Source organism: Melospiza melodia, chromosome 12, assembly GCF_035770615.1.
Source record: "Melospiza melodia melodia isolate bMelMel2 chromosome 12, bMelMel2.pri, whole genome shotgun sequence".
In the NCBI taxonomy this organism is placed as follows: domain Eukaryota; kingdom Metazoa; phylum Chordata; class Aves; order Passeriformes; family Passerellidae; genus Melospiza; species Melospiza melodia.
Window position 1 is genome coordinate 25,712,644 of NC_086205.1, and position 25,921 is coordinate 25,738,564.

Sequence of the window (25,921 nt, forward strand, 5' to 3'; positions counted from 1 at the left end):
CCCGCCCCATGCCAACCTCTGAGAACACAGCCACGCCTCCAGCAGGCATGACTCCACCCCCATGACAACCCCTGAGAACAAAGCCACGCCTCCAGCAGGCATGGCTCCACCCCCATGCCAACCTCTGAGAACACAGCCACGCCTCCAGCGGGCATGGCCTGCCCCATGCCAACCTCTGAGAACAAAGCCACGCCTCCAGTGGGCATGGCCCCGCCCCATGCCAACCACAGGGGACACAGCCACGCCTCCTAGTGGGCGTGGCCTCTCCCTCAACGCTGCCTCCTTTGGCGGCTCTGGGAATTACATCCTCCAGAGCTGCTGATGTCAAACCCGGAAGCAGAGCCACTCCAACGCCATGGCCCATCCTGTCACCACCACAGCCCCTCAGAACCTTGCAACATCTCCTGACAGCAATGGTAAGCTTGCCAGAGCGTGGGGAGAGCCCCTGCAGGGCGTAAAAAGCATCCAAGAGTGTTATTACATAGGAATATTGGTAAAGAAGGCTGCCCAAAAAAATGGCATTGGCCGTGTAGCACAGCCGCCTCTCAGCAGCAGGAGCAGGCCACCCTCACACCCTAAGTACGGGCAGCGAAGATGCAAACAAAAAACAATCTAACAGCTCCAGCCAAAGCAGTGCCAACAAAAGCAATGCCAAGTTCTACCCCTCAAACATCAACAAAGCTCCACAGCCTCTACTGCTTCAACTGTACAAAGGTTCTCATATTCCACGGACTCTAATACACTAATAACATGTGCTAAGGGAAAAACTGTAGAAAGGGTGTCACACAAGGGCTATAAAAATACACAACTGCTTATTAAATATGCCCTAGAATTAATAGTGCAATGTTTATTGTTGTTGTTTGTAAAATCAAAATTAACAAGTCTCTCCCAGCTGATTCTATTACAGTTACTAAGTATTATGTTTCTGTCTCAAGTACAGGCTACTGTGTATTAAAAATATCCTAGAATAAGTTAGGAAGTTTATTCATAATACTTCTATCATTATTACTTGCAATGCTACTAGATCAACCTAGAAAACTCAAAGGAATTACTTGTAACATTCTAGATTTGTTAAGGCATACACATATGCATTAATTCAGTAATGTCATAAGCACATTCCAGTTGCAAAGTTTTTCAACTGAGAATTTGCCACCTGTCATAATTCTAAAAACTAAAGTCACCTATTGAAGTCAGTAACAAATTTGTAATTATAACAAAAGGAATAAAAGCATGTTACTTGCACTGTTACCATAATAACTGAAAGATTAAAATGCCTATATTTCTTTAATTATTCATAAGTTGTTCATGTTAAATGTTTTTGTTCCCAAGTGCCACACCCACACAGTTTTTGAACATTTTCAGGGATGGTTCCATTGCCTTTCACCCTTTCCCTGAGGAAATCTTCCCTGTTATCCAGTCAAACCTGCCCTGGCCCATTGGAGGCCATTTCCTCTGGTTCTGTCATTCTCACCTGAAAGACAAGACCCACCTAGCTGGGACCCCCTTTCAGGTATCTGTAGAGAACAAAATGTTGACAAATTAATGTCAAACACCCACTCAGAAAACAACCCCAGTTTTCCTGCTAGGATAAAGGAAAATTCTCCTTTTCCAATGCTAAATTGAGGGATAATAGAGAGGGTCTGCACTGTGTTTGGCCCCAAAGTGAAAGCTGCTTTCAGTACGCACAGATGGTGAATCATCCTTTACCCAGAGGAGTACAAATTCTGTCCTACAAATTCACTGTGTTCCCATATTTGTCCACCAAATTGTGTTCTCACTGCTGTAAATTTTGTATTAAATTATTTAGGTCAGCTTAAATTTGGAAAGCAGCAAAAAGAGCACCATTTTTTTTTGCCTCATTTACATGTCTGTGGTTGCTGTAACACAGTTTGCTTGCTAAATTAAAGTGATGCAAGCAGTCTGCCAAGGAAATGCACGGCAATATTTTTTGGTTATATTTTTGAAAAGCTGGTTGTAACTCTCAGTCATTAGCCCAAAAATAGGTGGACACGTGGAGTATAAAAATTTAGATTTCTTCCAGCATGCACTGGGTCTGTGTATGCTCTGGTTTGAGGTTTCATAATTTTCCTGTGAATGAAGAGCATTTTGAGTCTTTGCTTAATGGTTTAAGCATATCAATACCTGTGATCCTGTGATTGAGGCCTGCCTAATGGCAGGTATTGTCAGGATCCAGAGGATCACATTAAAAGCCAATAATAGCTGCATGCTGTGCTCTGACATGATCCAGTCCAGCAGCTGCCCCGCGGAGAAGCACTCCAGGCATCGTGTCAAAGGGACACAATGCTAATAACTGAGTTAGGATGGGTTTATTTCATCCTGATGGTGCCAGAGCCCTTCCTGTGCCTTTGGACAGGCTCCTCCTCAAGGCCTGCCCTCATCCCACCTCTTGTTTTCACTGCTGCTGAGATTCCATTCCAGCTCCTGCCAAAAGCTCCAGACCCCATTTCTGGCTGGCTCTGTCCCAGGCAAACACCTCTCAGTTCCTCAGGGCTTCCCATAAACATTTCCACACAACTCTGTCAGCTCCTGCTGCCTGACATTCCTCTGGGGATGCCCTGTGTGGGCTGACAAAAGTGGTTTTGTGGGTTTTCCTGGGTGGGTCCCACCTTTCTGCTCCCACCAGATGCCAATTTTCACAAATGGGAAGGTTTTATCCACTGAGGCTGCTCATATTTGATTGTCCTTGCATGAATCCTGCCATGGAGTGACCCAGCACAGCTTTCCAAGCAAGTTCTGGTGGTGTTAGCACTGCAGGCCTTCTGCCTTATTTTTATTTATTTGTATATTTTTTTTAATTTGTATTTTTTTCTCTCACTCTGGAGAACTTCTGTGCTGATCCCAGAGACTGATTCCCCATTTCTTGTGCACCAGATGCTCAGCACAAACTAAATTCCCCCTGCCCAGGTAGCCATCATGGTAACACCTGTCTGAGCATTAGCTGGAAATCATCTGCATGGTGACACTCTGGGGTCACCTCAGCCCAGAGGGACAATGGTTTGGGAAGCACAGAAAGAGCTGCATCCATTCACTCGCATTCCCTTTGGTCAAACATCTTGTTTCCTGTCTCTTCTGGTTTAATTACCCCAGCAGCATTTGATAAATTTTACTCCTTGCCCATCTTCTCTGGAATAGCTTCCAGGTTTCTCTGTAAAACACTCAGATTCAGGCCCTTTCCTATCTCATGCACCAATACCTAATTTTCACACAGATTTTTATTGATTGCTTTCCTTGGTGTTATTTTATTTTGCTGTTTTACGGCTGCTGTTAACATTTACTAGAGGAATTAATTTACACTCTGTGTGGAAGGACATCGCTGCAGATATTCTGGCAACATGAATTGCGACTAAAATTTGGGGAGGGGGGTGTGGAATAAAAGGAGGAGGGGAGGAAAGGCAGCAAAGGAGGGTGAGCAAATTGCTTTTCCCTTTTGAATGGTTAAATCCGAACCACTGGTAAATGGCCTTTCAGTGGGGAGGGCAGCTCATTTGTGATACAGGTACAAATGGGCTCAATCAGAGAAACAACCCCACAGGCACTTCCAATTCTTTGTGTGACATTCAAACCCTCCAATGTTTTCAGCAGGGATGATGGGATTTGCCCTTTTTTTTTTTTTTCTTTTGCGTGAACACAAAAATTAAAATCACTTGAACGCTTTCACCGAGCAAGTCCTCACCATCATGCTTTATTCCTCCAGGGGCTCTGGGAAATAGACTGAGAGTCTTTGCCAGCCTGAATGATGCTGTGATTCTGTTTTAGGGGAGCTGAGGGAAGGCAGTCCATGGGAAACTCAGCAGCACCCACCCTCCCACCTGTGGGCTTTCTCCAGTGTGAGGGAGTTTTAGTTTTGGCAAAAATGAAGGCACAGGGATTTGTGCCATGAGGTTCCATCCCTGCTTTCCAAATCCATTTCCAGACAGAGCCCTCACTGCAATTCTCATTGGGGTTGATTATTGGTGGCTCCAACACGAAGCACTGGCAGTTCCTGGGCGGGCTGATCCCAGGTGGTTTTCCTTCCCCAGGGCATGGCTGCCAGCCAAGGAGCCCAGGAATATTCTACATAACATCTTTTGGTTATTGCCTGTAGTGACTTCTAGAAAATGCAGCCTCTGAGTCCCAAGGGCTGACTTCTGTTTGCTGTGGGGAATGGATGGAAATGATGCTTTTAGTCAAGATTACCATCAAAAGGTCCTTATGTTTGGTGATATATTGAGAGAAAATCTAGGAAACTGCAGCGATAACAGTGGGGTATTTAAAACAAACCAAAATTATGGTGATGTCCCTAACTTTCGGGTGTCTGAATGCAATCCAGTATTTTCTTATGATCTTGGGCACATCTTTCAATTTCCCAGGCTCCTTGGTCTGACAGCTTAAACAGAAAGTCTTTCAGGCCCTGGACTCTCTTCATGCATTTTGTGCTGAACCTGCCTCCAGGCAAAAGGGAGAAAATGAGCAGAGAATCAGAACAATCCTGCAGCCACTAAAACTCCTCTCCCCAGCCGAGGTCAGTGAGCTCTGCCAGGTTCTCCAGCACTGCACTGAAGTTTTCCCTTCCTGTTTTGACCTCTTGCAACTCCTGCTAAGGGAAAGTATGCTGCAGGATCATTTTTGGAGTTGAAATGCTCTGACATGATAGAGGGCAAGGGATTGGAAAAGTTGATGTTTTAGGCTTGTACAGTTTCCATCATGCAAATGAAAGTTTGAGGAAGGAAAGAGAAGTTTATGGGGTGCTTGAATCATCAGGGATCTGCATAGGGCAGGATGATCATGAGTAGAATGTACTGTTATTAAATATAATTCTAGCTCCTCTATAATGAAATATTTCCTAATAGTTCTAAATGGATAAGCTTCGGAATCAATGCGGCCTCAATATTTCGATCTGTGCCCTCAAAATCCATACTGAGCATCATATTTTGCACATCCTCTTACCTTTCACTTAATGTTATGTACTTAATATATAAACATACAGCAACACCTGAGGGAGCCTCCTGTATTTTAGCAGGAAGCCACCTGTTCTGCCAGGGCTGTTTTTCCAAGCAGATGGTCCCATGATGGATTATCTGCTCCTCGCCCACCACAGTGTCTTCCTGAACAATTTGCACAGCTGTTTATAATGAGGTTTTCCTGCTTACACAACACTTGCACATCCACAGGACAAAGTGGCCTTCTGCTGAAAAGCCACCCAGCCTGAGAAGTTTGTTTCTGTGCTAGGGAAGAGCTTTCCCAAGCCTGTTCCCAATGGGATCTGGCAAGACACTTTGGAAGAGGTTGGCATGTGGTAACAAAATAAGTACATCCTCTCTCAGGCTCATCTGTTAAACCAAAGTTATATTTATTTCATGAAACAGAAAAGCCAAAAAAATAAAATCTGCTGGGAACTACAGAAAATGAAGAGAAAATGGCTCTGGAATGTTTTTTGTAATGATGAGGAAAAAGAAAGTGTGTGCTGATGTTGATCAACACGTCACAGAATCATTTAGGCTGGAAAAGCCCTGTAAGATCAAGTCCAGTCACAAACCCAGCATTGCCAAGCCCAGCACTAAACCATTCCCAAGAGCCACATCTTTTAAATCCCTCCATCCCCACTCTTTTCCTCCTGCTGGAGCATGGTTTAGGGGAGGTGCAGCCCAGTTGCACGGGGGCTGCAGGAACCTCTCAAACCTCCTCTCCACAAACGTCAGACCTACAGCAGGGCACCTGAGGCTTTATCTCATGACAAACACCCAGTTATTCCCACTAAAATCCGTGGCTGTGACACATTCAGGAGCTGTGACCCTTTAATGGGATCGCCGACTGTGACACGCTGAATTTGTTCCCTGTGCAGCTTCCCACCCCCAGGTCCCCGCAGGTCCTGGAGTCAGGATCAATTTTTACATTCCTATTTGCACCGTGCTGATGAAATTGGAATCTGAAAGCTGCAGTGGCTTGGGCTGAACCTTTGAACATCCTCATGGCATTTCCATCAGAGACGTCATCTCTCTTGTGGATGCAGAAACTCAAAGGCAGAGGATCATGTTAGACAAAGCCTAAAATAGTGAGAATTGGGAGGACTGGGAAGAATTTCTACTTTTTAGATACAAATTCTATTTAAGACATTCAAATGAGTTCATTGATCCACCAAACCTCTTATTTATTCACAGAGTTTTGGTATGGGAGGGCATGAAATGATGAATTTGAGCTGCTGTTGTTAGGTGATCATGGGAATTCAAATATCTTTATTTTAAACAATTAGAGCTTTACTATCTATAGGAAAGAAACAGGAAACAGAAAGGCAAAAGAGTCATACAATCAATTAATTAATTGTCTGCAGAAATCTGTGAAACCTAAGTTATAATTTAATTGGTTTTTTCTTGCAAGCTAAACACCAGGCTGCAATAATGGCATGCAAGTCATGTTGAGCACATATTAATAATTTTTTATTTTCTTCATTGAACCTGATCCCTAAAAGATAAGATACAGAATTATGTAATACCTCGAGGAACTAAGAATATGTGAACATTCAAAATAATAATAATAATAATAATAATAATAATAATAATAATAATAATAATAATAATAATAATAATAATAATACCTTTATCTTTTCACTGGCTCTATTTTCTCAGTGGGTCTGATTTCTCCAAGATATTTATACAAGTACAGACCATAACTGTGCTAATAAAGAGGAAATTATACTGATCTATAATTAGAGTAATAAGGAGAAAGGTACAGCAGATCATAATTGAACCAATAAGGGGAAAATATAATCATGTTTAATGATTATATTTTGCATGAGTGTTAGTGTATTCTGTATACTTAATAAATTGGTACCCATTTTCATGGTGTGTATCTGAAACACTTTTCCTGATATTATCAAATTACCCTTCAGATCTATTGTTGGGCACTTCTGCTGGCCCTGTAACTCCTCTGGGGCGAGGAATAAGCAAAATAATAGAATTTCAGATGGGTTTGACCATCAGCTTCAATCATCTGTAGCAACATTTCATCCCTGTGCAGGTTTATTTAGTGTGTCCCTGGTTTAAATCCATGGATATACAGGTGGGCAGTCTCCTAACAAGGGTGGGATTTGGAAAAAGAAATACAGAAATGGTTGAGAGGTGTAACCCCACAGGGTCACTGTGTTTGGGCATGGAAAGATGCTCTGCAAGCAGGACATGCTCGAAGGACAAGGCAATGATTTATTTCCTAATATTCACAGCAGAATAACGTGGCTGCAAGCCCCAGAGCTGAGCATCAGTAATTCCTTACTGCTGCTGCTGCTGCTGAGCTCCTACCTTGTGTGGGCTTTTTTTCCAACCTGAAAATTTCCCAGCTCGCAGCTTTGATGTGTTTCCCCGCGAGTCCTTGAGCTGCTAACTGTCCCCTTCTCAGCAATCTTCCCCCTGTCTGCAGTTTGACCTCTTGGAGCTCGTAGAGCTGGAGTTTACTTGTTTCCCTCGCAGCTTTTTCTCACAACAGGGCGGTTTGCTCAGAGGTTCCAGCCAAGGTCGCGCAGATGCTCGGCGTGGAAATCCAGCCAGGGATCAGAGACAGAGCTGAGCCCTCCCAGGGGAGTCCACCAAGGCTCAGCTTTAAAGCAGCCTCCCCACATCTTCACAGAAGTGACATCAAATACAGTTTGGATATAATTGCCTTGTTGGTTTCCCTCTCAGCCATTAAAAAAATAACGATGTTTCCTACAATTACTTTTACTTTCCTCAGACATGCTCACTCTTGGTGTGTGACATCCTTTACTCTGAGGTGACGCCTGCAAAGATTTTCAGCCCAGTTACCCAGGCAGGAGCCCAGGTGCGGTTTTTGAGCTGTGGGTGGCTTAGAAGGGCAGCACCAAATCTGGTGAACGGGATCTTCATGTGCAAGGTCAGAGAACACCTTGGGAGAGAGGCTCATGTTTTCAAGCAGAAACATCTGAGACATGTATTTCTCCATATATTTTTCTCTCTCAAAGATTTCTCAGCTCTGCTAAGTCCTGAAGATCAATGGAAAGAGAATTTACGAGAGCATGGAGTAACAGGACAAGGGGGGATGACTTTAAACTGAGAGAGAGGAGGTTTAGGGGAGATATTGGGAATTAGGAATTGTGAGGGTGGGCAGAGCCTGGCACAGGTGCCCAGAGAAGCTGTGGCTGTCCCTGGATCCCTGGAAGTGCTCAAGAACAGGTTGGATGGACTTGGAGCAGCCTGGGGACAATGGGAGGTGTCCCTGAACTGGATGGGCTTTGAGGTCTCTTCCAACACAAACCATCCTGGGATTCCATGATTCTGTGATAATATGGAATGTGTGTGAGTTAGGATATTAATAATACTTAGGTAAAATCCTGAGGGGCAATAATGGTGAAGTAAATAATAAAAAAATACTATATTTTTATAGTAATATATACTATAGTTCTGTATACTATAGTTAACTAAGTAAAAAATGCTGTATTTTTATGTATTTCCATATACATTTATATATGATATTTATTGTTCTCTAAGCTTCTTAGAGTAACAAATATCCATTTTCCCTAGACCTGAACTTTGCTTTCATTTCTTCAGACACTTGGGCATTTCTTTGATCAAAGTACCCGTGTCAATGTGACAATGATTTCACATTTGAAAGAACAAAAAGACACTTTCATATTTTGTGTTGATTTTTAAGAACCTCGCCCTAAGTGAAAAAAATTACATTACCTTATAAAACCTCAATAGATAGATAGATAGAGATATTTTTTAAAAAGGCAAAACCCATAAAAGTAAGAGTATAAATACAAATATGTATGTAGGTGTATAGCATATATATATGTATATACATATATAAATATACATAAAAATATATATACTATATACTATATACTGTACACCATATACATATAAAACATATATCATATAACATATAACATATAACATATAACATATAACATATATATAAATGTATATTTATGTATATGTAAAATATATATAAAACCCCCACTGGTTTGCACCTCCTTTTCTTCCACTCTCCCATAGGATCACTGAGAAAATTATGACTCTCCACACAATTACTGAGGGCATTAAATGTGGTTAATCTCTAATTTTTGCACAGGTATTTTTAGCAAGCTAAGCAATAACTAAAAAGAAGTGTTTCCTCTCACAGCGCACAGTTGTAAAACTTTAATTTATATGTTAATTTTTTTTTAATTAAAGAGGGAAAAATAGAGAATTTGGCTTAGTTTTCTTTAAAAATACAGCATAAGAGCCGAACATTGGGCTGAAGGACAGCAGTGGAGAGGGCTGACATTTACCTGAAGACATCCAGGTAACCCCAAGGCTGAACTTGGAGTTTCCTGATGCCTTGGAAACAGCCTGAGAACAGTGGATTCACTCATCCCAGGGTCACCTTGTCAGAAAACTCCACATTTTGCATTTACTAAAGCAGTGCCTCGGAGCAGGAGGCTGATCCTGGTGCCCTGGGCTCTCTGAAGAGGAGCAGGGAGGGGAAGGCACAGCCTCGACAGCAAATGAAGGGAAAAACGGACAAGGTTTGAAAACAGATGAAGCCAGAAGCAGCTTTTAGTGTTTGAGTCTCCTGCTGCTTCTCTGCTGCTCAAGGCAAAGAGGTTGAGAGCACGAGCATGGTCATAAGCAACTGAAATTTGCTTTAAAGTGGCCTCTAACAAGATTTAGGGGTTATGATTCATCCCTCTGATGTCAGAGAAATGAAGGAAGTGTGTGTCACCTGGACACGTCCCCAAATGGGCTGAGGAGGCAGCAGAGAAAGGCAGCAAATACTGAAACACTGAGACCTGCCTCAGTTTGAGTAGCACCATTCCGTGTTTCCTGCACTTGAAAGCTTTTCATCAGCAAGAGCTGTCACCAGAAATAATTCTGAATTAATCTAATTATAAAAAAATATTAATTTTTTATTAAATATGTTACTAATAAAGTTTTATTAATATATATATTTAATGCTAATTTTTATTATTATATTATATCATATTATATTACATTATATTATATTATATTATATTATATTATATTATATTATATTATATTATATTATATTATATTACATTACATTACATTACATTACATTACATTACATTACATTACCTATTATATTATATTATATTATATTATATTATATTATATTATATTATATTATTTCTCTTTTATTATTGAATATTTCTATTACGCTGCTGAATTAACAATCTTGGTTAAGAATTCTGAAATCCCACTGTATTGCACAGTTCTGTGCAGAAAGTTTAGTGATTTTTCATAAAATTATGGAATCCTCAAAAGGCCTGAGTTGAAGGAATCCTAAAAATCAGCCAGTCTCAACCCCTGCTGTGGTGGTTTGGGTTTAGAGTGGGACAAATTCTCTCCAGTGAACATATCCATGCAAAATACCTGTGGAAGGTCTGATCCTAAAGGACATGGTAAAATTACCAGGAGAAATTAAATAATCCTGCTTTCTTGAACTTTCCTCTGTTAAAACACTAATTCCCATGCTGGCTTTAAAAACCCCACTTGTAATCTCCATATTAAGGTCTATAAACTTCATCCTTAACTTTTTTATTTCTGCTTTATTCCTGCTCTGTGCATTGCCAAATATTGCTTTTGTGTAATTGAAACAGAGCTGTAGTTTGATTATTAAACAGGGAAGGTAATTGTGTTCGGCTCTAAAGGGGGAAGCAAATGTGGACAGCAGGAAAAAAAGCTTAAATTGTGGAAAAATTGCTTTTTTTATTTCTTCAGAGCAGAGCTAGAGAGCAGATGCTGCTGGGGGACAGCAGTCCCAGCTCCATGGGGTGTTCTCTGGTTCCATGGGGTGGCTCAGGGAAGGAGGTTTGACAAGGAAGTTTGTAAGGGTGTTGTATGGAATTTTTTCTTTTCCCCATCCCTCTGTTTTGATCTGTACCCTACAGAATTATTGCACTTTAATGCTGTGTTGTGGGACACATCCCCCAGCCGTGGTTCAGCCTGGCTTTGCACCTGCGGCCTGGAATTCTGGTAGGAAAAATACTCAGGAGCCTCAGGAAAAAGGAGGATTTCAGGTGTGCTCAGCACCACGGGTGATTTCCTGTTTGAGTGTTAAGGAAAGAGGGCAAGCAGCATGAGACACCACACAGGTCCCATTTTTAACCCTAAAATCAGAAGGGGACAATGCAGATCTGTGCCACGGCCTGGCTGGGCAGGAGCCAAGTGATGCAGCTGGTGCTTGACATGTCCAGGCAGGCCACATTCCTGTTTTATCTGCCACAGCTGCTAAAACCAATAATAAATACTTATTTACAAAGAAAATACTTATTTACAAAGAAAATCTGAGGTTTGAGTGCAGGAAAAAAAAAATTACAGGTGAGAATGCTCTAAGCAAAATGAGAGGCTTGAATTATTTACATTTCTATTTATTTGTATAAACAGATGCCCCACGCACAGAGCAAATCCCTGTGTTCCCCCAGCCCTGTGCCTGGTTTTGCCCAGCCTGGGGTTGTCCCTGGAGCATTTCCAGGGCTGCTCTGGGAGCAGATGTGGGATGGGAGGCAGATCAAGTGGCTGCTGCCAACTCTCGCGAGCTCCATGTCAGAAAGAGTTGATTATAATGTCAGCACCGGCCAATTTACGGGCTTAAAGCAGCAGCTGCACCGCTGCATTTCCCCCAGGGATCCCAGGAGCCCCACTCTTAAAAACTTTGTAGTTCCTTGTAATAGAAGCAGGGTAAGTGATTCTCTCTTTGCACGTCTCTGCCTGCCAGGATAATTTGCGGTTCAGCCTGATTTGCGCGGGGATTGGGATCGCAGGGAATGCTCTGCTCTGCCCATTTGTTGCTCTCCGGGGGAAGCTGCCTCTGCTCTGCAAATGGAACGGCGTGTGTAGCAGAGCCTGGCATTATTCAAGGGATCCTGGGCTAAGTAAATTAAGCTGAGCTAGAAATCACTTATTAATTCAACCATCTTTCCTATTTAAATAGCGATTATGTAGTCCGGTGTATAGATTTTTTTTGGCTGGGTAAAGATTTGCAAAGGGGGGGAAAGAGGCTTTGAGATAAATAGTGTTCCCTCGCTGAATAAGAATGCAAAAGTAGAGTCTGTTTAACTTTTGCTGGGGGAAACTACTAGAGCAGCAGGTTTTTACAATGTGCAAATACACTGCTTGATACAACTCTGCTGGGCTGGTGCTGATGAGCTAAAGCAATCTTCTGACCCTTTTACTCTCATTGTAATAATCAAGTAATGTTTGTTTTGCTCGGTTTGCTTTACGTTGCTGAGTTTGGTTTAAAGCAGCATTAAAATCCTTATTAAATGTAATATTTGCCAGGCATTCAAGGTGTAATAATAATCCTCTGTCACTTGTTACTTTTGTTAATATTGGCAGAGTGACCTGGGAGTAGATGAGTTCTGTCATCCAGTAGTACAAAACTTCTGTGTTTTTCAAGCTTGATCCAACTTGTTCTTTGAAATGCCAGAGCTAATTTAAAAGGAACAGAACTGATTTTTTTTGGGTTTTTTTCTCACTACTATTATGATCTAAAACTATTACCTCTATATTTTGCAATGCTACATTGTTTATCCCATCTCTTTTTAATTAACAGGAAAGTACAGGAGAAGAATTAATTTTAATTAGTATTCAGGTGGATTAATCTTGAGGAACTTTAAAGTCTCTTGTTTTTCTTAGCATCATTTTCTCTTCATAATGACAATATTTTAAATACTTTATTATGTTCAGCTTGCTGTGGTTTTGTCGTGATCAAATTCACTGAAGTACCAGTGCCACGACAGACTTAGAGAAATAACTTCTCCCATCTCACAGTGTTACTGGGCGCTCCAAAACCCAACTGGATCCCTCCTCCATCATTATCCTTCTCCCAGCTCTGGTGGCTTCTCAGGATTTTGGGTTTGGTTTTGCAGAGGGGCTGAGAGAAGCCCTGGGATGCTCAACACTAATGATTTTTTAAGCACAGATTTACAGAGCAAACCAAATCATTCTTCTCACCTCTCCTTCCATGGCCTCTCTTAAATCCTCTTGAGAGCGTTTTAAAATAAAACGTGCTGTGTTAAGAAAAATAATCCCAAGTCTGGGTTGGTTTAGCAGGCTGGAAATATTCAGCAAACCTGGTAAATTCTGCCCAGTTGTCTCAGAGACAGTGGGATTTAGGCTTGAGTGCTTTAGCAAGCTGGGGTAAATACAGGCTCTTGTTTTGGTCTCTGTGCAGGTTTGGGGTGGATATCAGAAAAGGTTCTTCCCCCAACCCAGAGGGGGAAGCCCAGGCTGCCCAGGGAATGGGCACAGCCCCAAGGCTGCCAGAGCTCCAGGAGTTTTTGGACAACACTCCCAGGGATGCCCAGGGTGGCATTTTTGGGGTGTCTGTGCAAGAACAGGAGCTGCACTGGATGATCCCTGTGGGGCCTTTCACACTCAGGATATTCCCTGTTCCCATGCCTGGCACAGAAAGAGGGGAACCAAAGCCAGTGAATTTGTGACTGAGCCGCCTGCCCGTGCCAGGGCGAGTTGTGCTGACCCAAACTCCTTGGGAGCTGCTGGACCCCGTGAGCTGACAAACCACATCTCTACTATTTAACCAAAAATGGGACAATTGCAGGTTTCTCTCAGTCAGGCTGAATTCTTGGTAGAATGTAAAACCAACTCTGAAGTCTATCACCCCCCTCTGCCACCTCATCTATTTTATTTTAACAAAACAACCACAAATGTTTATCTTCTCTAAAATTTATCTACTTTCTGTCTGTTTAGATGAATGCTAAAAATATTGTCCCTGAAGATTCCTCCCTGCTCCTTTGATGCTGTCTCAAAATCGGAAGCCCCTTTGCACAAAATCTTCCCTTCCACCCCTCTGCTGCATTTTCCTTCCAAGAAAAGGCAAACAAGCAGGAGGAGCTCAAATTGGGCCACAGCTGTATTTTCCAGAGAAATTATCCTCATTCCTTTTAAGGCCACGAGTGCTCCTCATTAACAAAGAATGGCCTGTTTAAAGGGACAGGACAAAGCATGCCAAGTGTGACAGGGAAACTGGCAAAAAAAAAAAAGATAGAAGGGAGCTTTGTTGAGCGTTTTCAGATATGTAAACCATAGAAATGGATTTATGCAAATGGGCTTTTTGCGAATTTTCAGTTTCAACGATGGTGCTGAGGTTTTATTTGAAAATGTTGGGGTAAGTAAGATTATTAGAGTGCTTAAATGTGATACATAATCAACATTTATATACTTAGCTTTAAGGTAATACTAATTATCACTTGGAAAAGTTCTCAGGAAGGAAAGAGCAGAACTTACCCAAATTATTAGGCACTATCTTCATATATTCAAAAATCCTTGATGTTTTAGCATTTTAATATTAATTCTAAATAGTAGAAGTATGACTGCTTCATATGACTCTTCTGGCTGTAGACTTGGTTCAGATGCTCTAGAAAAACAAGATCTTAGAAGAAATTATTCATGTAGTTTTTGGTTGGTGGGTAGATCATCTGCAGTGGTCAGAGCCTGCTTGTATGATTCCATGTCTCCTGGTTTGTCTTCCCCAGTTCTACACTTTTTAGCAAGAGAATTTTTCTGAAGTACTGACCAAATACTAAATACTGAACACAATCTTTGCAACACAAATAACCAACAAGAACTTACAGATTAAAACTTCTGTGCTTTGTGTAGCAGCACCTTCTCATTTTCAGATCCCCTGGCATGACTTGCACTCTTATTTAACAGACCGTTTTGGTACTAATATATTGCAACGCTAATTCTGAAATTTATTTTTCATTTATTTTTCATTTTCTGAATTAATTTTCATTTATTTTTCATCCTGTGTTGCAGGCATCATGATTTGGACAAATGGTTTAAGTTTCTTCACCGGGTTTCTGATGGGCTTTCTCCTCCTGTCCGTGTTCAGCAGTAAGGTGGTGCCTGAGGAGAACATCATTGCAACCCAGAAGGGCAAAGTCAGAGGGACCAGCCTGCAGGTGCTGGGGGGGACAGTCACAGCCTTCCTGGGAATCCCTTACGGGCAGCCCCCCATTGGGAAGCTGAGATTCCAAAAGCCAGAACCTCGGGAGAAATGGGCAGATGTTTGGGACGCCACCAAACACGCAAACTCCTGCTATCAGCTCCTAGACACAACTTACCCCGGCTTTGCTGGCTCAGAGATGTGGAACCCAAAAACCAACCTGAGTGAGGACTGTTTATACCTGAATGTGTGGGTTCCTTCTCCCAGGCCCAAGAACGCCACTGTCATGGTGTGGATTTATGGGGGTGGCTTCGAGTCTGGGTCCACTTCCCTGCCTGTCTACGATGGGAAGTTTCTGGCCAGGGTGGAAAGAGTGGTGGTGGTTTCCATGAACTACAGGACTGGCGCACTGGGATTTCTGTCCTTGCCAGGAAACGAGAAAGCTCCTGGGAATGCAGGTTTGTTTGATCAAAGGTTGGCACTTCAGTGGGTCCAGGAGAACATAGCAGCCTTTGGAGGCAATCCCAAAAGCGTGACTCTGTTTGGAGAGAGCGCTGGCTCGGCCTCTGTCAGCTATCACCTCCTTTCTCCTGAAAGCCACCCTTTATTCACCAGGGCCATCATGCAGAGTGGGTCTGCAAATGCCGCCTGGGCTGCAATCACATCTTCTGAGGCCAGGAACAGAGCAGTGGCTTTGGCCAAACAGCTCCAGTGTCCCACCAGCAACGAGTCAGAGCTCCTTTTCTGCCTCCAAGACAAGGACCCGAAGGAAATAGTGGAAAATGAAATTTTTGCCGTTTCAGAGAGTTCTCTTTTACAAATAGAATTCCCCCCGAGCGTGGATGGCGATTTCCTGACGGACATGCCAGAAGTATTGGTGGAGAAGGGTCTTTTAAAAGAGACCCAGATCCTGGTGGGTGTTAATAAGGATGAAGGTTTATCATTTCTGGCATACGGAGTGCCTGGCCTGGACAAGGACAGCGATGGCTTGATCAATAAAACCCAGTTTGAGGCAGCTTTAACTCTGGCCTTCCCAAGAGCCAGCAAACTGGCCATAGAGTCCATCATCTTCCAGTACACAGACTGGGAAAACCTGGGAAAGCCGGAGCACTACCGGGATGCCATCGACGACGTCGTCGGGGACTCCATCATCATCTGCCCCATGGTGGAGTTCAGCACCAGCTTCGCCCAGCTGGGCAACCACGTCTTCTTTTATTTCTTTGAGCATCGCTCCTCCAAGCTGCCCTGGCCAGAGTGGATGGGGGTCCTGCACGGCTACGAGATCGAGTTTGTGTTCGGGCTGCCCCTGGAGAGGAGAGTCAACTACACCAAGGCTGAGGAGCTCCTGAGCCGCTCCATGATGAGATACTGGGCAACTTTTGCCAAAACTGGGTGAGTTTACTCTGGGAGGTTGGTTGGTTGGTTGGTTGGTTGGTTGGTTGGTTGGATGTGGTTTCAGCAGAGGAAATCTCAGGCAACTTTTGCCAAAACTGGGTGAGTTTACTCTGGTTGGTTGGTTGGTTGGTTGGTTGGTTGGTTGGTTGGTTGGTTGGTTAGTTGGTTGGACGTTGTTTCAGCAGGGGGAAAAACTTGGTTGTTTCAGTGCTGCTTTGGAGCCTGATGGAAATTATTAATTGATGGAATGATGGAAACAGATTAATTGTTCAGTTATCCAGAATTCCTATTTTAGTTCTGGCAAAAGCACTAAGGTTTCAGTAAAATAAACTGTAGGTGTTTGCTCCCTGTATTGGGCAAGCTTAAGGGATCAATGTTTATCCACCCATAAAAGCAAATACAAAACATTTCTTTGCTAGGGCAGCGGTTGTTCCAAAGGCAGGTAATGGTTTCAAGGGTTGGAAACAAAATATTTCAAACACTATAAAAGACTTCCAGCAGTAGAAGTAGGAGGAAAAAAGCCCAGTTTCCTAGAGGATGTAATATGCTGAGAACATTCAGGTGTATAACAGGGAGGTGTGTTATGTTCACACGATGAAGAAATTGGGATTTCAGAAAGCCTCTCATCCCTGTGTGCTGAGTGCAAATCTCCAGTTCCAGTCCAGTCATCTTGAAGTGAAATATGGCCCAGCCTGCACAAGGTGCAAACAGGAATATTTAATTTGGGTGTTGGAATGGATAAATCCAACCCCTCTCCAGCTGGGCAGCCCCTGCTCCTCTCAGCAGGGCTGGGGGCTCTCCATGAGATGCTCAGTTTGAAATGAAAACGTTTCAGATCAGTAACAAAAACAGCCCCCACCACAATAATCTTGTAGGATTAGTCCCAAGCCTGGTGGGAAGGGAAGATTTCTTTTTACAGAAGTTTGGTTTGTGCTCTCTCCTGAGAAAATTATACATACAAAAAGCTGTTCCTTGGAGAACACACAACCAAACAGTCAATTCACACTCTAAAAGCATTTCTTTAACTTTAATGTTAAAATCCTGCATTAATTCTGTTTCTAAGGTGGAGCCTGTGTTTGATTTGTCAAGGATATATGGATTTGTAAAGGGAAATCAACGTTGGAACAGGATCTAATTAATTTTTGAAATAGATTAGAAACCAGAGGGGACCACTGTGCTCATTTAGTCCACCCAACCTTGTACATAACACAAAACACAGGTAGGACTGAAATGTTCCCACTGATTAAAAATGTTTCCACTGATTAAAAATCCAGAACAAACACTGTTAGGTTGTTTTAAACCTTAATTCCACTTAAAACATTACATTATAAAAGTAAGTGTTTCCAGGCTGAATTTGCCTATTCTAATTCTGCATTTTCCAGATTTTACATTTTGTTTGATAATTTGTAAGATTAATTTTATGATTTTTGTTCCATATAGAGATTGATTATTAAGGATCTATTAAAATATTCCTTAATCCTTTTTTTTAATTGTTTGTTAAACAAATAGGCCATACCCTTGAGACTTGCACTAATGTGCTTTTTCTCAAATTATAACTCTACACCTTTAAACCTGTGATCCATCCACACCTTGTTGGAACTTTCCCTGCTAGAATTAAACACTCATCCCCACAGAGTTGTAATTCCAGGTGCCACCTCTCCCTCCCGGTTCAGCCTGACATTCCCTGTTCATCCATCCAAGGCAAGAGCTGTTTGTGCTTCGTGGTGTTATCTTGGGGCTGCCATTGTTCAAAGGCTCCACCATCCATCCCAATTCCACATTTTGCCCCTGCCTGGGCTCTCTCCAGCTCCAGAACACCCCAAAATTGGAGGCTGCCAACCCCAGCCCTGTGCTGTCCCTTCCCCTCATCCTCCATGGTGAGCTCAATGCTTATTTTTATGTGCATCCCTTTTTTAACAGATTTACTTGTCAATGTATCTGATTGGTTCATGGATTGATTGATTGCCTTGATTTGTAGGAGGATTAGTTACCTTAATAAATCCCATCCCCTTTATATGCTGGAGCTTGTAATAAATATTTCTCTTACCAGAAGAGATGAGCATATTAAAACTCAGAAAATAACCGTACCAATAGCTGTACTCATCACTGCATAATGCTTTCATACAGCTTTAATAATTGTAAAATTTAATCTAAAATTTAATCCACGAGCTCTTCCTGGCTCCCTCTCTGCTGAGAGCCTGAGCACACCCCTCTGTGTGAGTTTGGTGGGGAGGGCTGTGGTGCAGAGCAAAGCTTTCTGTGGGGTTCAGTCTGGAATTAAGCTGAGGTCGATTTATCAAGGACCAAAATGCACCTGATGGGTTCCCAAGATGAAGTCAGACATTGGGACAGGCTTGGGAACACGTCCTGCACCATGAGGATGTCCTGTGACACCGTCCCTCTGGGGCTGGTGATGGTGGAGAGCAAACTGAGTGGAAGTTCCTTGTTCCACCCTGCAGCAGCATCTCCCACCAGAAACAGCACATGCTGCCATTGAACACAACTGTTTCTTGGTGGAAAAAGAGAAATTCAGGTCTATGGTTGATTTTGCAGAGCAATATTTACATTTCTTTGAACTATTGGTTTCCACTGGATTATGTATGTATTTCATTTTCATGTGTATATTTCATTTTCATGTATATATTTAAAAATACATCTAAATATATTATATTTATATAATATATTTATATTATAAAAAGTATATATATTTATAAATACATCTAAATATATTATATTTATATATATTTTTATTCTATAAATGCAATATATTTATATGTTTATATATAATATAAATATTTATTTATATAAATCTGTCTGTTTATAGAGAAATATATATATTTATAGTATTTATAAATCTCAATAACCTGCTCCGCAAAGCACTGTTCCTGTCACTGCAGCTCCTAAAATTAGACAGCATAAGGTACATTCAGGTTTAAGTTTGTGGAAGTCAGTCCTGTCACCTACTCTGATCATCATTCACACTATAATTAGATTACCCCACAGATTGAATTTCAAGTGGTTTCCACAGCAAACAGCAAATAATCCCTCCCTCTGCTCCCACCCCGAGGATCCAAAGCACCATTATTGGGAAAAACAATACAACCCAGCAATTTCTGTGTTAGTGAAAGATCAGATGAGGATTAACCCTCTGTGTGACCCTTTACTCATTATCCAGAGCAGAGACACCTAAGGCTCTGTGTCCCATTATTCAGAGTGGGCAAGCACTGGGGAAGTAATAAAAATCCCTATTAATTCCAAAATTATTAAGCAATCTTTTTTTTCCCCAGCACATTTGAGCACAGCAAACATTTATAAGGAGCTGGGGAAGCCCCATTTTGACTTAAATGTTTGTAGGGAACTCTGGCATGATCAAAGGGCAAACCTCTGAGGGGAAAATTACCATTGATGTCTCCAGCAGATGAAGAGAAAAAAAATCAAGCAAAAAATGAGAAATATTGTACAGCACATTTTTTAGTGAGGGTGTTTGACCTAATATTCTAATGTGCTGAAGTACAAAAGCACAAGGGAGGGGAGAGCAGCCTGCAGAGAAAAGGAGATGGAGTAGAGTCAACAAAACTGGAAGAAATCTTGTTTTTCCTGGTGTTTTCTGCCTGGGAGGTTCCAGAGCTGCTTCTCATGAGCCCAAACTTTGACCTTAGTGAGCTCTGGGTTTTATTATCATGCGAGGAATAAAAATACTGATAGGAAAATTAAAAATATGCACTGAGGAACATTTTCTCTTTCTGTCATGGTTTAACCCCAGCCAGCAGCCAAACCCCACAAAATGCTGCCCTCTTCCTCCACAGAGGGATGGGAGAGAGAATCCCAGGGATAAAAGCAAAGAAAACTTGTGAGAAATCCTTAATGTCGAGTAAGGACAAAAGAAAAGATGTTAGGGACAGAAAGGGGCTCCTCCAAAGCATCCCAAGGGTGTGAAATCCTCAATTTCTGCATTTCTCAGTAACTGAAGGACTCTGTCAGCCAGCCCAGGGGTTTCCCAGCCCACCACCGTCCCCAGCAGGAGTGGATGCAATTTTCCAGATCTCCAACACTTCCTATTTCACGTCCTGGCTGAAAATAAACAGCAGTGATTAGTGACCATTTTTCCTGGGAAATGACAAGCATTTCTATTTTTGAGTATAAACAGGGACTGGAGATGTAGAGGGTTCAGCAGGAGACAGGAACACACATTTTTCCTGTGAGCCTTGGAGCTGGTGCTGCTGTTAGACTCCAATTTCTCTTCTGCATCCCAGGGAATAGGGTCATTTTTAGGAATCAGCCATATATTGGCATAGTCTGTGAAGATCCTGCTCAAAAAATCTTTTTCATGGCTGAATTTGGGTATCAAGTAAGTTTAACCAAGTATCCCAGCCATTCCTTTCTAAGCTATTAAGTTATTCCATAAAATACTTTTATTTTTCATACATTTGAGCCTTAAAAGAGCAACATTTTCATCATACCCTGAAAAATCCTTGTTCTACCAGCAAGGGAAGAAAGAGAATTACTACTCCTGCTGTCAGAATAAATCAAGCCTAACAAAATATTTGGGTTATAAGAAAGAACAGATTCCAAAATCAGCGTTCTTGATTTACACTTTGAGGTTGAATTCATCCCTTCACCTTGACCTGGGGTCTCCTCAGCTTATTCTTGCATTTAAGAGTATTGGCAGTTGAATATCAATTCATAGCCTCAAAATGTGATGAAATACCAGATATCACCACAGTGAGACAAAGAGAGATTGGATTCAGCAGGAAACCATAGTGTGGTGTCATGGAAAGTGCTAGATCAGCTCTGGTATAATTGTCTTTGTGTGGAAATAACATTTATTTTAACAATAATGTTAATTTTCATTGGCCTTCTCCTAAATTTTTGCCAGCACACTTGATTTTAAGCCACGCTCATGAAAAAACAGAAATCTCTCTTTTTGAACATTTTTGGAGTTCCTTTTTCTGCCTCAATTTTGTTATTCTTCAGAAAGCTTTTGAAAGCAGGCAGGTGACACCAGCAGGTCCTACAAATGCTCTGCCAGCTCTGGGAAGGGGAAATTTTATTTATCCCCAGAAAAACAGGATGGGATCCCGAAATCTGTGGGTGCCTTTTCCATTCCTTTATCCATTAGATTTGGTGTGTTCTTTAGTGATGAGAGATGCAAAGTGACAATAGCCAGACAAAGCAGATGGGCTGAGAACTCAAGCAAGAATATAACAGAGCACACAAAGATAATATTTTTTAAGGCTTTGTGAAAAATGTTTCTGATAAAAGGAAACGGGCAAAACTTGTCTCCCTGCCAGTTTTACAACTGCTGAAACAAATCTTTGCAGCTTTTTCTATAAAGTGAAGCCTTTGAAATATTTCCTCCTATGTTTTAGGGGAATTTGTGAGGCTTTGATTGTCCCACTAAAGCTGTGAAGCATTTTGTCTGGTTATTATGGCCCTTCCCTGATGTTCCTCTGGTAGACACATAATAAATTTCAGTGCTTTTGTTACCAACTTAACACAACCTGTTTATGGAGAGTAGTTTCAGAGCAGTGAGAACAAAACCAACAGCCTCATATAGAGTCCAGGCAGCACTTGAACTGGGGACCTATATACTCTGGGTATGGGAAGGGCTGAATATACTGGGAAAAAATAAAAATAAAAAACTCCTAGCACTTTTAATTTCCTTATACTTCAGGAAGTTGGAAGTTTTATGTGCCTCTGAGCCATTTCAAGGGAAGAAATTTACTGTGGGCTGTATTTCTGCCAGAGATTCACTCATGTTCACAGGGATGGAGGAAAGTTTTGGGGTTGGAGTCACTTTGATCCTCGCAGGGCCTTCAAACACGTCAGAGCTCAGGGGGACCAAGAGGAGCCTTTCCCTGAGGCTGCTGCTCCTGAGATCTCACACCTTTCCAGAAAAGTTAATTTTTCATCTTAACAAGTGATTTTTTCCTGATTAGGTCAAGAATCCAGAAAAAAAAAAGGAGTATGAACAGAGTGGGAGAGAGGTTCCCAAAAATACAAAAATGTATATGGAAAATCTTTCTTCACCATGTTAGGGAAAATCAAAGCTTTCATTTTGACCCAAAAGGACACATTTGCTCTCTCTTTCACTGTCTTTCATGTGAGAAATTTCTGAGCTATGCTAGGAAATTGCAGAAATTATAGTCTTGAAAAAAAGGGAGGAAAATGGTTTAATTTTGAAGAAAATTTACTCCTATTTTTCCACTTAGAAGTGACTCATCGTCTTTGCCAGAGTTTACATCCATTGTTCTGTTCAGAACAGCAATGGAAACACCTTTTTAGCAAACTAATAGGGAACAGTGGATCATGGAAAATATCAGTAACCAGAGACTCACCTTGGCAGGCATCTCTCTCTCTCTCTGGCTCGCAAGCTGACAAGCTGTCATTGAATTTCAAAACTGAAAACAGGAGTATTTGATTCAGATGCCTTTTGAAAATTAGTCTGGGATACAAATTGTTGAGATTGGTTTAATTTTATTACAAACATTGCAAATTACACAAAGTTCCTTTCCGTATGTGCAGCAAACTCAATTCTGTCCTCACGGATTTTCCTCCCTCCAACAGATGAGTCGAACCATTGTTTCCAAACAGGAGATGAGAACATCTATTAAGGAAATGTCCAAATATTGTAGGAGCCTTTGAGTGAGAGCAAAACTTAAACCTAGAGCTGCAATGCAGAGGATGGCCTGGGAGAGAACTCTGGCAGTGCTTTGTGGAGCAGGGGAAGCTCAAATTAAATTGTCAAAGACTGTGGGATCAAAACCATCAGTGGTGGCTTGGGGCTGAGCAAGGAGAACCAGGCCCTGGAAGAGAGGGAGATCTGAGGGGCTGGAGGGAGGAATGGAGCTGGGGATGGTCTGGAGCACCAGGAGAGGCTGAGGGAGCTGGAAAATGCCCTGGTAAATCTGCCCAGGACTGTGGTACAGTCCCCATCCCTTGAGGGATTTAAAATCCGTGTGGATGTGGCACTTGGGGACGTGGGACAGTGGTGACCTTGGCAGTGCTGGGTCAGAAGCTGGACTTAAGGATCCTGGAGGTCTTTTCCAACCTAATTCTTTGATTTTATGGATCCAAATCTTGGATGTGGCTCTGCCTTTCCTCATTAAGTGAGATGGGTTGAAGAGCCTCTATTGGAGAGTTAGGTGTGGTATTTTCTGAGGTCCCTATCATTGGAAGGAAATTATGAATCTGACTCCATGTTTTTAGAAGGCTAACTCGTTATTTTATGATGTTATATTATATTAAAGAATGCTATACTATAACTATACTAAGGAATAGAGAAAGGATACTTACAGAAGGTAAAAGATAATAATGAAAAACTCATTACTCTCTCCAGAGCCCCAACACAGCTGGAGGGTGATTGGTCATTAAGTAAAAACAATTCACATGGAACCAATGAAACAATCACCTATTGGTAAACAATGTCCAAACCACATTTCAAAGCAGCAAAGCACAGGAGAAGCAAATGAGATAAGATTGTTTTCCTTTTTCTCTGAGGCTTCTCAGCTTCCCAGGAGAGAAATCCTGGGCAAGGGAATTTTTCCAGAAAATATGATGGTGACAAGCCAGAGTTTCAAGGGCCTGGCAAGGAGTCTACACAGACACATTCTGGGGAAAGGAGGGGCGTGAAGAGAAAGAAACGTTTCAAGAGTGAAATAAAACCATGGCATGATTGCCACTTCAAATTTGGGAGTGGGAGTGGGAAAGTTGGATGTAAATAATTTAGTGTCTGGTGGGAAGTAAGGAAAATGAGAAAGCAAGAGAGGGAAATATAGCTGCTGCAAGACATCAGGTGACCAAGAAATGCACAAAAGGGAGAGAACAAAAAAGAGATTGAAATGTGAGAGCAGAAAATGTCTGAAAGACTTGCAGGGGGAGAACAAACCAGAGAACAGAGAAATGAAGGAAGGGCACACATGGACTTATTATGAGTTGTATTTGCTTCACATATAAAGCCAGGCACTTCAGAGAGAATGTATTTTACAGGCGTGTAAACACACAGTCCGAAAAGGCACTGAGAAATTCTAATTAATGTTTGCTCACCCTCAGTTAATCCCCTTTTTGAGGGCCACTCTTCTTCCGTGCTGCTTTCCTGCAGCTTCGTCCCTGTTTCATCACCAGGAGGCAGAAATGGGAGCTGGAAAGGTCTGCAAACCCCATTTTTCCAGGTGGTTCTGGAACACTGATCTGAAGGGACGCTGAGAAGTTCCAGGGGAGGAATGGAAACCTCCCAGTGCACATTTTAATTTAGTCCCCAACGCCAGAGATTGGCTGTTCCAGGGAAGGGGCAGAGGCGAGAGGAGAGGAAATGAGGAGCAGCAGAGGTTACCTAACACCACATTTTTGAAGGGAGCTCAATGTGGTGTTTAATTCTCTTTTCAATCAGCTGCAGGGGAAGGCGGTGGTGGGGAAATGTAGTTAGAAATTCAGTGTTGGGATTTGGGAGATTCTGTCCCCAAGAACTTGAAGCCGTGTTGGTAGAAATTGGGTATTTTGTGCTGGCAGTTGGTGATACTACACAGTTTCATAATATCAAATTGAAAGGTGACATTCTCTGCTTCCCCAGACACTTCTGTGCCCTCTACCTTTCCTTGCAGGAACTTAAGAGAATTTCTTAATTTCAAAAAATGCAAACCCTAAAGAGCACTACCTCAAATGTGTCCCCTTCCTACAGGAACAGATGTTTAAAAACAGTGATTTTTTTTTTTTAAATTCTAACAAAGCTTTTCATTTTAATGAACTCTTAAATATCTGCCTCTCATGGGTCTTATTCATGGTGCAACCTCCAAGTGGATTTTCTGTACAACTGGCAGTGCTCAGACGTTTAACAGCTGTTTTTTCCTGGCAAGAAAGTAGTCTGCATATAATAATTTCCACAAAACCCTCTCAATTTTGAAAGAGAAGAACTTTAAACAGGTTCCTCCTCTCTTCTCATATTGTTTCTCCTTAAGAGCAACACTTCCATGCTCCCAGTCCATGTGTTGGTACTTGGAGATCTCCCTCTTGCTGCAGCTCAAAGCAGAGACTCAGAAGAATTTACAAGAATGGGACATAATTCAAATTTCCTTATCAAAGGAAGTCATATGTAACTTCCACTAGTAAATGTCAAACCTATAATGAATTTATACAATAAGAAAATATTATTATCATCATTATTATTATTAAATATTAGGGGAGAAGGTTGAGAGCACTCTATTTTCTTGCTTACATTTCCAAACACGATCCTGCAGTGGTTCAGTTTCTGATGAAGCAGCAACACAAATTCCCCCTCCTGAAAACTACCCAATAGTTTCATTTTTAGGACTGCTCAATTTGGCCTATATTATATGGTCATGAAAGTTTGTGACTCATGCACTTCCTCCCACTCGCAGAAATAAAACAGTAGTAGAAAATATAAAGAAAAATGCCACTGTGATGAAATCCATCAGGACACAACGAATCCAGAGGGTTTTGGTTGGTGCAGGGCTCTGTGGAGCATCCATCCTGAAAATAAATCATGATTAGGGCAATTTCCATTGAAAACAAATCTCAAATATCATATCCTGGCATAGTATCAAATACACAGTCTCAATTGCAAATTTAGTCTCTCGAGATAAGAAAAGCA

General features: G+C 41.8%; 1 protein-coding gene across 5 annotated transcripts in view; it reads left to right on the top strand.

The window, feature by feature from the left end:
- BCHE (butyrylcholinesterase) overlaps positions 1 to 25,921 on the top strand; it is a 49,230-nt gene that overhangs the window by 10,242 nt on the left and 13,067 nt on the right. For 2 of the 5 annotated variants that reach the window (XM_063167376.1, XM_063167377.1), the window contains one exon: positions 14,790 to 16,311. In XM_063167376.1, coding sequence (XP_063023446.1) covers positions 14,795 to 16,311 — 1,517 coding nt within the window. In that variant the 5' untranslated portion in view covers positions 14,790 to 14,794. Of the gene's footprint in view, positions 1 to 11,519; positions 11,691 to 11,749; positions 11,885 to 14,789; positions 16,312 to 25,921 lie in introns of those variants that run through there. The other 3 variants (XM_063167374.1, XM_063167378.1, XM_063167379.1) reach the window with 3 other exon arrangements.